The sequence below is a fragment of the Maylandia zebra genome, linkage group LG10, assembly GCF_041146795.1.
Source record: "Maylandia zebra isolate NMK-2024a linkage group LG10, Mzebra_GT3a, whole genome shotgun sequence".
In the NCBI taxonomy this organism is placed as follows: domain Eukaryota; kingdom Metazoa; phylum Chordata; class Actinopteri; order Cichliformes; family Cichlidae; genus Maylandia; species Maylandia zebra.
In genome coordinates, this window is record NC_135176.1 from 7,739,851 (window position 1) to 7,752,132 (window position 12,282).

At 40.1% G+C, this 12,282-nt stretch overlaps 1 protein-coding gene across 17 annotated transcripts in view; it reads left to right on the forward strand.

Annotated features, from left to right (window-relative positions):
* Positions 1 to 314: 314 nt before the first annotated feature.
* The window catches only part of tspoap1 (TSPO associated protein 1), a 78,042-nt gene continuing 66,074 nt past the window's right edge, over positions 315 to 12,282 (forward strand). For 16 of the 17 annotated variants that reach the window (XM_012920803.4, XM_076888955.1, XM_076888957.1 and 13 more), the window contains exons 1-2: positions 315 to 485; positions 1,241 to 2,277. In XM_012920803.4, the coding sequence (XP_012776257.2) occupies positions 1,387 to 2,277 (891 nt within the window). In that variant the 5' untranslated portion in view covers positions 315 to 485; positions 1,241 to 1,386. Of the gene's footprint in view, positions 486 to 1,240; positions 2,278 to 7,540; positions 8,697 to 12,282 lie in introns of those variants that run through there. The other variant, XM_076888966.1, reaches the window with a different exon arrangement.

Genomic DNA, 12,282 nt, shown 5'->3' on the forward strand with positions numbered 1-12,282 from the left:
CCACAAGTTGAGAGGATGGTATGTTGCCTTCAATATCAGTAGGTAATACTCCATATTTTGGAGGAGGGGGAATAAAAACAAACACTTCAAATGAGCCCATGAACTACTCAAATCTTTACATAAAATACAGAAATATAAGAAACTGAAGCCATATAAAAACAACTGAAATCTATCCAACCTTGAAAAATTACCAATCTCATATGTCATGAAGCGTTGCCATGGTGAGAAAGGACGTGAAGTACGTGAAAGCAGCATTGCTCCTGGCCGGGCCAGCAGGATGACGCTGGACAGAGGCTGAGTGTCACACTGGTGTCTGTCACATAAACAAACCCCTTCTTGCATGGCTCTGTGGACCTTTAACAACTAAACGTAGGCGGTATTAGTGTTATTACACAGCTAATTTGAATGCTGACAGAAATACTTTAGTCAAAAGAAGATGTCCCCATTGATGAAAAGTTCATTATAGTAGTTGAGTCTGCTGAGAGGTGAGTTTGAGACAAGTTATGGCTAAAAAACAAACAAACCTTAAGCTAACACAGGCTAACAGGACGTAGTAGCCAGAAGTGTTTTTTTCTTTTTTTCCCTTTTGTCTTGTTTTGTTTTTTCCGACTCCAGGATGCTAGAGAGTGTTATTCACATTACAGAATAGCGTAATAGAGTTTAGCGTCACCTATTTGAGGGCATGACAGTAACATGCTAAACCAAGATTAAGCTAGTTAATTAGCTCGAATTAGCAGAGTCCCCATCCTCCGTGTAATACTAACCGTACTCTCGCGTCCATATGGGAACCGCTAAGTTGAGCTAGTGATGGGCAAAACGGGTTTCAGTAACGGCAGCTAAGACAGATCTTTTTTTGCATCATATCACTTATTGCATCCTCAGCTTAATGTTTGACTGCTGTTACATACACTCCATTGTTCGTGCCTTGTTCTGTGTTTGTTAAGATGTTTGAGTTCATCCAGGCAACGTTAGATAAAAACTAATTATTGAGTGCCATATTTATTCTAGGTAAATTTGAAATCTCTGTCCGAACATAAAGCAGTCAGCTACCATCACAATGTCCTTTCCTGGTTGCACAAAGATGTTCAGTCTTTCTTTCTCCCTTCATAACAAAACCCTCCCTAAGAAACGATCAATTTCTTAATCATCTAAAAACACTACATTTTATATTTCATATATTACCTTCATCCTTAACCTTCATCTGTCTTTTTTTTTTCGATTTCTCCCCCCCCCCCCCCAGTGACCTTATGTCATTTGCATGCTGAATTTCTAACCCACCAAACCCATCATTCACCTGCATGGCCACTCAGTTCTGATACTTAGCCAATTCTTTAGAAGTGAGAACTGTTTACCCTTCCATGCATGTTGTGCTGTGAATAAGGCATCATGACTGAAGACAGGGATAACTCTGTGGTACTGTCATCTATGAAACCATGCCAGGACCTGTCGGGCTGTGGACAAGACCTAGAGAGCCTGCGTGCTGACTGGGAAGTGGCAAAATCGAGAACACGACAGGCTCATGAAGCGCTCACTGCGGAGATTAGATGGCTACGAGAAGAAGCAGAGAGAGAGCAGCAAAGAGCTGTGAGGGAGCTGACAGCCAGGCGAGGAGACCAAAAGGACAGAAACTATAACAGACACAGGTATTTTCTGGCTAAAAAGGTGGACACTGAAAGCAGTAAATGGCACGGTAGCGTTGACTCCACACGGAAAAAGGCTTTTTGTTTTTGCAGCAGACAGACGTATACAAAGCTGGAGCACTTACTGCTAACTCTGTATATGAAGATAAACGGTGAGCAGGCAGCTTATAAATTGCATCACAGGCAGAAATTTGAGCTAGAAAAGGCCATCTTCCTTTGCCACCTGCTAGAAGCTCATGGAAGACTGTTGCAGGGGGCACAGAAAGCGGCACCCCTCAGGCATGTTTTCAAAAGCCTGTCAAGGAAGCCATCTCAGGAAGACAGCAGTAAATACTGTCAGACGACCCCCCTCCTAACCCCCCAGAGGAGCTTGCTACAGAGACCCCATAGTACCTCCCACTCACCAAAAAGCAAAATCAAACTAGATCAGTGGAAGCAGCCTTCAGAGAGGAACTTATGTGCAGCTGACCCCTGTGCCACTCCTACAGTCTTGGACACCTGTCAGAACAGATCTCCAAATATTTGCCACTCTCTCAACACTCCCCATGCAGGCTGGGACGACCAGCCGTTGTCCTGCACTGAGTCTTCTAGATCTGAGGAGTCCTCGCCGTCCAAATGTATGAAAAGAAACATGGAGGTGAGCAACTTCATATTTCCAGGTTAACCTATCCATGTTTGTTTTGTGTTTTTTTAATCATCTTGTTATTATGCAACATTCTTCTAGTTCCTGGCAGTTATGACTTTTTTATGGTTGGCATTCAGTATGTTAGTAGAAACTTTTCTATATGAAAATATATTCTGTCCTTGGTGTCCTCAGTCCATGCTTATGTGGTGGTCCTGACTGTCTTTACTTGGACAGTGCTGCATATCTTTGCCTGATCCTGCTCCTGTTGGATCTCATGAGTCAAAAGCTGCACACATGCCTTCCATAAGCATCATGATGCTTTAGAATCATGTGACCACACATGGAAAAACAATTCAATAGTACTTAAATCTGTAACCTGGCTAAGCAACATGAATCTAGTATGGATGGCTTTGTCATTTCCAAGTCAACTTTGTTGTCATATACTGACATGTAAACAGCATATATGCTGATCTCAAAGTCATTGTACAAAATATTTTACATACAGTACATACAACAGTGTGACTTGAAGTGCGGAATGGTCTCAAGTACAGTTTTGGCAAGTGTTTTCACGTTAATGTTGTGCGCATGCTAGCTGTTTGCAAACATGATCATCAGATCAGTTTACTTAACAGCCACAGGTGTTAATTATAACAAAGTTTCTCTGACTTTATGCCGTGCTCATTTAACTATTATCTGTAATAATTAAATAAAAAATATATTAAAGGAGAAATATGCTAATTTTTAAGCTCCATATATTATCCTTATTTATCTTATATGTAGGGGTTAAAGCCTCTTCATCTCCCCCTTATTCTGATGATTGGGATTTGTGTGGCCTAGTGATCCTATGAGCTACATTATTGTGAGTATTCTGCTAGTGTCTCCCTAAGCCAGGGGTGGGGGAACTCCAGGCCTCATGGGCCGGTGTCGTGCAGGTTTTAGATGTGTCATTGATCCAACACAGCTGATTAAATGGCTAAATGACCTCGACATGTCTTCAAGTCCTCCAGAGGCCTGGTAATGAACTAATCATTTGATTCAGGTGTGTTGACCCAGGGTAATATCTAAAACCTGCAGGACACCAGCCCTTGATACCTGGAGTTCCCCACCCCTGCCCTAAGCAAACCGTTTTTTGCTGAAACGCCAGACTTGCGAGAACACGCCACGCCTCATGTGGACCCAATACCTGGTGCAATATAGATCAGTGGCAGTCGAGGGTGGGGACCTTATCGGTCTGATCTGCTGCAACCAAGCCGGTTGCAGCAGATCTGCAACCGGCTTACATGGAGCATCACTGCTCTGGTGGAGAAGGAGCCTGAACCGGTGCTTGACGCTGAGAGATACCAGCTTGATATAGTTGGGCTCACCATGATGCACAGCTTGGGGTCTGTAATCAGTTTCCTGGAGAGCGGTTGGATTGTTCCATTCTGGAGTTGCTCTTGGTGATAGATGGTGAGGAGGGATGGTGTCCGGTGTTTATTATGTCTTACTCCATTTTACATATCAATGTTTTTTTTTCTCCATGTCTCTGAGAAGTATATAAAAAAAGGAAAGCTGTGCCTTTAGGTTGCAGACACATTTTTTGATGGGCTATGCAGAAATTGTTTGTGTGTTTCTGTCATGATATTTTGAGCTGCTTGACAAGTTGCATTTGAAATTACCTGAAAATACCTTTAAATTTCCTTAAAATAAACTTTACTCCATTTATGTTCACATTTCTTCTCTAGCTAGATGCTGAACTACTGCAATCAACTTTGTTTACATCTCCATCAAAATGCATCAGAGGGATGAGAAAAAAAAGATTAATTTATATTTATATAGCACCAAATCACAACAGCAGTCGCCTCAAGGCGCTTTATATTGTAAGGAAGCTGTCCAACACTATTTTCATGGACCGACCTTTAAGATAAATACAACAAAATAAAACCAGTACCAGAAAAAAGAACATTTATTAATAACACACAGGAAAAGACCCAGGGAAACAGAGTTAATGTTAAAAACGATAAAAAATAACGATAAAAACCCCAAAAACCATAAATGTCACACCTGTGTCTCAACTCTCGTGGCCCGGTCCCCAACGACTCACAGTACCGGTCCGTGGCCCAGGGGTTGGGGACCGCTGTTGTAAGGTAAAGACCCTACGGTCCCTATTAAGACCCTACGGTCTTAATAGTATTGTGGGTGGAAACTGGATGTCATTATTGTGTTATTACTGAATAATTTTGAAAAATGACCTCTTTCAAGAGTAATATACATTAACCTACCTATCATGTGAAGGTGCTCGAACATCATTCTGGATTTTTTCGGCCTATTTTAACCTCCATTTATACATATGCCTTGTTGCAGCCAATTATTTTAGCTTCTTGCTTTAGCTCCATTTCTCTTTCTTTTGAGCCAGCTTTCTTCTGATTGGCTGTTACTTGCAAAGTCAAGTCATAGTCAAAGAACAGATGGATGAATGAAATCTAAAAGATTAAGCTATCAGGAACTGTATTTTGTATATCAGTTGTGCACCGAAACAGTCAAGTAAAACGAAAGGAAAGAAGCAAATATCAGCAAATGTTGCAGCTTTTTAAAATGTCAAAATGATGCAAGATGTGTTAAATAGTTTAAAGTCCGAAACAGCCATTTTGGCCGATATGACAGCTTAGAAACTTAATTTTCACACTTTCTTAAGATTGAACCGTCTATTGGAGGTGAATATTGCATGATATGTGCAGAGAGGAGGGTGGAGGGTGTGTGTGTTTATGTGTCTCTTGTAGGACTGGCAGAATTGGGTCACTGTGCTTCCATGTCTTAAATTTTGGATAAAGTTTTCATAGGCATGGATTTGAATAATTAATCAAAGCTTGAACTGTATCTAAAAAGTGGGCAATTGTTCATCTCTCTATATTTTTCTTTAATATTTCTTACACGTTGCTGCTAAGGTATTGGACCCAAATACTAATACTCTAACAAGAATGCACTGACTCATCCCTCTTTCTTTTCGTCATGTCTGATCTGCTGATAATATTTTTCAGCATGTGTGGAAAGGCATATTCATTGTTTTTTCTTTTGGGCTTTTTAATCAGTCTATATCTTGTCTGTAATAATGTTTAAATTTCAATGTGAAGTGTGTGAGTGTAACATAATATTTATTTTCTTGTGAGATGCTCTTCCGATTGTGCCAAAATGAGCATAAAAGGATGTCTCTGCCATTGATCTATGATGCGCCTGGCTGAAGCTCCTTTCTTTGCAGGGGCATATGTGGTTTGAGATTTATTATTTTATGCTCAGTAAGATTTTTCATAGTTACTGTATCTTCTTGTAAGCAGGGCTGTAGGGCTGTTCGATATAACGATATATATCGGATCACGATATAAAAACATCTATCGTTTCATTTTACGCTATCGTTTGTTTCGTTGTGTCGCAAAATAAACTGCGGCAATATTTTTTCATCGTTTTGATGGTTACTGTAGTGGCTATATTAATTTTCTTAAAGTTCTCCCTTTCTCTTATATTTAATATAACCACACTATGAACAGACAAGCGCCTGTTTTTATGCGTTGTCGTTAGCAACAACGACGGTAAAACCACTGCATGTCCGCTTGTTTATTTTCCACATAAACCTTTCACAATAAAGCTCAAGATCCTGTTGAGACTTTTCTAAATAAACTGAATCACGTGAAAGAGTATGCAAAGTATTTATGGATGAGAAGCAAAACAGAGTCATCAGGTGCTTAAAAATAAACCTTAGACTCAAACGTTAGAACAGGCTTTTCCCCGCAGCACGCTGCGTAATAAATACTCACAAAGAAAACGGCGGCCGTTACAACTTATGTCTAAAAATGTATAGTTTCATACATCGGTTAAAACATTCGACTCCAGGTACATGACGCCCAGCTGGAAACACTTCACGCAAGTCGAGCTGCCCGAGATTCACAGAATTTACAGAAAATGTTACATTTTTGTGATTTATATCGTTATCGGCACAATAGATGTCTTATATCGGGATATGAGATTTTGATCATATCACACAGCCCTAAGCAGTGGTCATGTGTACTGCAGCTCTCTCACATATTATTTAGTTGTTTTGCTGTCAAGAACACTGCTACTAACAAAGGAGCAAATTTAAAATTTCAAAGGAGTTGAAGCAGAATATAGATGGTGTTCAGAGGCACTCATGTGTTGGTTGGTTTGTCTTTAGGCTACTTAAGATTTAAGATCTTGTGAGCAAACTAAGTAATAATGGAATAGGTTGAAGCTGGGGAAACCGATGTTAGGACAAAAAAAGGAACCTTGTGTGTGTGAGCCAAAAGTCTGTGGCTCTCAATTTTTAACCATTTAATGTATCAAAATCTGCACGGTAAAGGAAATGTGAACTTTAATTTTCAGGGTGAACTGTATGTGATTTTACTTTTGATTGCACTGGCAACACACCAGAAAAATACCAGGTAGAAAAAATTTTTAAAAAGCCAAAATTTCCAGTTAGTCTTTGTTGCTCCTAACTATAGCTTCTCTAATGTTTGAAGTAATGCTTTATACGAAAGTTGCATTTTCACAACTAGAAAAAAAATGCTTATTTTAAAAATATCACTCACCAAAATGCAAATTCCTTTGGTGGTTTCTTACACAGTAAGATAGATTATTTGTTAGATAAACTATCAAAATGCAGCAAAAAGGCATCCACAGCACAGCTGGGATTTCCAGTAAATTTATTCCAGTTTACAGAGGTGAGGCTTGTCAGACACTGATTGGCTACAACTTCCTGTGTCGGGAAAGTAAAAATTATTCATAGAGGCCTATTTTAATACTGCATAATTTCCTTAATTATGGGATTAATAAAGTATTCTGATTCTGATTTCTTTACAGTTTCACATAAAGAAACTTTACTCTTAAGATGAACTTTTCGCCCTCACTGTCTAAAACATACTTTTTTTTCTCATATCCAGTCAAGTAAATGACTATACGATGTATTTCACATATCCATCTACCGTACTCTAATTGCGTCCATTTCCCTAGTGCACAACTACAGTAAAACATTACAGTCAGTTTCTGCTGGTCATAGCTGTCTGTCTGCCTGCCTCCTGCAGCCTCCCTCTGTTGCACTGTCTACTGCCCCTTGAGCAATCAATAGGCAGCCAACATCATTCCAGCGTCATCTCCATGGAAACGAGCTCTAGTCCCTGTAATGATTGGGTCCCTTCTCAAAACCTGCCTTTTTGTGATAGGACGATGGATGCAGTCCTCCCAGCCCCCTCCTTTCATAGACACTCGACATCTCACACACACACACACACACATTTTTCTCTTCGTCCTCCTGCTTCACCTTTATAGCGCAGCAACCAAGAAGGGATTAAGCACCCTGTTGAGTCTTATTGCTTCTGGATGAAATGCTTCTTGACAAGGCAGCATGAATACGGAGAGACTCACAGCTGAGGAGTAAGCATGCCACCCACATCTCAACCTTGCTGAGAGAATGAGGGCTGAAGCGAAGACCTGTTAGTCTGTTCTTTTTTTCGCTATCACACGTCTCTTGTCGTGTTCTACTTGATTTGGGACTGCACGGGCTATTTCAACATTACGTAGGGTATGAGTGAACTAGCGTGTCTTTCCTTTTCTATTTATGACAACCCTCCCCCTCGTGCAGACGAGCAGCGAGGCAAGAAGAAATGGGTTATTTCAATGTTGTGAGCTGGACTCTGAATCTGAATGCTACACTGTGATAAATATAACAGTATGCTCAAGAATGCTGCTGTGCTGTGACATTCATTGATTGGTTTTCACAAGCGAAGACCAAAAATATATAATATCCCTTTGGAGCTGATTGTCCTCATTTTGGAAAACGTCACTGCGTAAAGAGAGGACGTACTTTAGAGATGAACCAGGAGTTATAACTGCTTTTAATCAACCCTCAACATCCAGCACGAGAGCTGTTTTTGTCAGTACCATTTAGATTTACAAAATTAAGAGCTTGATACCATGGCAGTAAGAGTCATTTGCTTGTTTTCAGACACTTCACCTTAGCCTTGAATAAGAGCCCAGTCCTGCTCGTGAACTGGTGGAAGTCAACCTGCGGTCCATGTAATTCTCCTTCAGCAAATGAAACACAAGCAATGGCTTGGTCTTGGCCGAGCACCTCTTGTGGTCATATTGATCTCCTCCGCTCTGTTTAACTTTGACAGAGAGTGATGTACGACTTGTGCACTCGGCCTGAGCAGCCTGAGCCCGCGCCGGCAAACAGAGAAATGGAGAGCCGCGACGAGGCGAAAGCTTTTGAGGCACAACAGCCGGAGTTGAGGGGGTCGGTGGAGCAACATGATAAGCAACAAGACAGCCTCTCAGACAAGGCAACCCCAACGACAGCTAATGTCACTACAACATCACTGTTAGGAAAGAGGCACCACTCGCTTTACGCAAACCTCAGTGGCTTAGAAATGGAAGGGATACATAAAGTAAGTGCGGAACACCAATGTGTCTTTCTGATGGTTAATGGCTTGGAAATGTTTGGGCCTGGATAGGTGTCAACCTACTATTAGAGAGAAGCTAATGTATGTAGAGTATTACAGGATCATTTTGACAGGAGATTTCAACTCAATACTCAAGGTAATGTTCAGGTTGTGTTGCAAACCATAATATGGGCTAGTTCTGCATATCCTCTGTAACTGAAAGTCACAGAGCCGTTATTTAAGTACAAATCATTTGTATGGGATTACACTGGTGTTGCACTGCTTATTTTCATTAAAGCTTCTTTATTAAGTTGCTGTAGTAGAAATAGATTGTTAAACAGGAATCTTTCTTTATATGGTGACTTTTTTAACCTCTATATGTCCTCTAAATATTCAAAGTCAGCACTGAAGCCACAAGATTGTAGTATGGCTAGTAGATACTAATTCAAGTAGCTTCTCTAAGGAGTTGTAGTATACGAAGCTATTACCACAGCCAAAACATCCTTAGATAATACCACTTTGGAATAAAATACCAACAAATGAAACAAAGCGTATCAAAAATATTTGGAATAACTGAACACGAGTGGTTTAAACTGCTCTAAAAAGTTGGTCAGTTCTGTTTAAAGTTGCAGGCAGTCCCTCGGAGCTGCAGGAAAAAGACATGTCAAAACAGCATCTCCATTAAAGTATGCATAGACAGCTGAATGAGTCTGGGCCCCGTTGAGCTGCTATAACTTGCTACACCATTTATCTTTGTTTTGCCATGTGATTGTTTTTAGTTTTATCTTTTCAATCACATAGTGTTCACAGAGAAATTTCCACTTTTTTGACAGCATTTTTTCTCCCCAAAACATTGGCCCTTCCTTGTTTATCTGAGGCTCTGAATGTTTCTGTAGTTATGACACAATTTCATCATTTAAGCAAAGTAGTAATCTGTGTGCAATATTACCCACTCTCTTCCCCACCCCCACAACTTTATTACCCACAATCACCATTTAGCAAAAGCTAAACACACATCCTGGCAGAAAATCTGTGGCCTCACACCCTGAGAGGGAGCATAAAGTGATGCCTAAGAAATGATTATTTGGTCTTTTTATAGTAGCGATCGGCAGCTGTGTTTTCCACCAGGAATCTGCCAGTCTTACATTACTGTATAACTACACTGTTATTTGCTGTGCAGGTACCACAGGTGGCCTTTTGTTTTGTTTCCCTAGTCCCGCCCATAATTGATGACTGTCTGCGGTATGTTGTTGTATGCTAGGATGCTTTTATATAACAATGTACCAAATTGTATTCCCCCCCCCCCCCCCCCCCCCCCCCAAAAAAAAAATATTGATGTAAGAAACAGAGCATGTTTTGCATGGAACTGCCCTGTGGAGAAAATTGGTTGGTTTTAATGTTTTGGTGTAATTTATCAGATTTTAATTATACAGAGTGGCTTGGCTTAAGAATCAGAAAGTATTTTATTCATTCATTAATTCACAGAAGTGGTTAGAGCTCATATTACATACATTTTTTAAGAAGTTGCTGCTGTAAACATTTCCTGTCCATGCACAAAAGAGGCATGGTTTTACTGAAGTCTAAGCATTGTTGACTTTCTGTGCTCTGTGATCTGCACTTTTTAACACCTGCTTTGATTCCATATTTCTGATTGCTAAGTTCCATATGGAGCTACATACAAAATCCATTTATCCGATCACTCTACTGACGCGTGTATCTTTAAAATTGACCCTGCATTCAGATTACATTAAAGGTCAACAAGCTGTGGTTTCTGTTCAGTTTTACATCGTCTAATTCCAGCTGCTGAAAACAATGATTATGTATATTTTTCTTGGCCTGAGAGAAGTGCAGAGGTATGCAGTTGTGTTTCTGCTCTGAGAATCTGCTCAAGCCTACTCTATCACCTCAGTCACTCTTGAGGGGACATTAACCACTTTGTAAAATATCCAAATCATAAGAATATGTGTCACTCGGGTGTTTTGTCAGATGTAGTTTGAAAGCCAGTAAATATAGTTTTTGTTACCTTGTCAGTGTGTCAGTTTTCCGGCTATGGATGAAGTGGCATAACTGCTACTCAGCGAAAATCTGGTAAGCTGTTTCTTCCTACTCAATTAGCTTAGTGACACATGCATGCAGGTTTGTCAGGTTAAGAGGGAGATTTAAAGGCCACGTTTTCAGATTTTTGGTCATAGTCATTGTTCACCTCAGCAATCCAAATGAGTCAATTGAGGTTTTAAGTAGTTTATATTTTTTTGTATTTTGTTCAGATGAATGAAATATGGGTGTTGAGTTGCAGTTACCATGTTTGCCCCTGGTTTGTGTAGGTTTTCTTTCACAAACTAAAGACTGTTTGCAGCAATTAAAAACACCATGCAGAGGACAGATGGACAGTTGTATCCAAGTTATTAGTAATGGTTAGAATCGAAGCAATTAAGTAGTTATGTGAAAAATACAATTTAAATATCAGACATCAGACTAATGTATCTTATTTTCTGGGCAATACAAATACACTTTATTATTTTTATTAATTCAGTTTAATTCAATTTTATTTATATTGCGCCAAATCACAACAACAGTCGCCTCAAGGCGCTTTATATTGTACAGTAGATCGTACAATAATAGATACAGAGAAAAACTCAACAATCATATCACCCCCTATGAGCAAGCAATTTGGCGACAGTGGGAAGGAAAAACTCCCTTTTAACGGGAAGAAACCTCTGCCAGAACCAGGCTCAGGGAGGGGCGGCCATCTGCTGCGACCGGTTGGGGTGACAGAAGGAAAACAGGATATGACATGCTGCGGAAGAGAGACAGAGATTGATAACAGGTATGATTCAATGCAGAGAGGTCTATTAACACATAGTGAGTGAGAATGGTGACTGGAAAGGAAAAACTCAATGCATCATGGAAATCCCCCGGCAGCCTATGTCTATTGCAGCACAACTAAGGGAGGATTCAGGGTCACCTGAAAACTGAAGGCTCTCCCTCCCATTCTACTTTTAAATACTCTAGGAACAACAAGTAGGCCTGCAGTGTGAGAGCGAAGTGCTCTAATAGGGTGATATGGTGCTACAAGGTCATTAAGATAAGATGGGGCCTGATTATTTAAGATGTTGTATGTGAGGAGCAGGATTTTGAATTCAATTCTGGATTTAACAGGAAGGCAATGAAGGGAAGCCAATACAGGAGAAATATGCTCTCTCTTTCTAGTTCCTGTCAGTACTCTTGCTACAGCATTTTGGATTAACTGAAGGCTTTTCAGGGAGGTTTTAGGAGATCATGATAATAATGATTTAAAGTAGTCCAGCCTGGAAGTAATAAATGCATAAACTAGTTTTTCAGCGTCACTCTGAGACAGGATATTTCTAATTTAGAGATGTTGCGCAAATCGGAGAAAGCAGTCTTACATATTTGTTTAATATGTGCATTTAAGGAAATGTCTTGGTCAAAAATGACTCCAAGGTTCCTCACAGTGTTACTGGAGGCCAAGGTAATGCCATCCAGAGTAAGAATCTGGTTAGATACCATATTTCTAAGATTTTCAGGGCCGAGTACAATAACCTCAGTTTTATCTGAATTAAGAAGCAGAAAG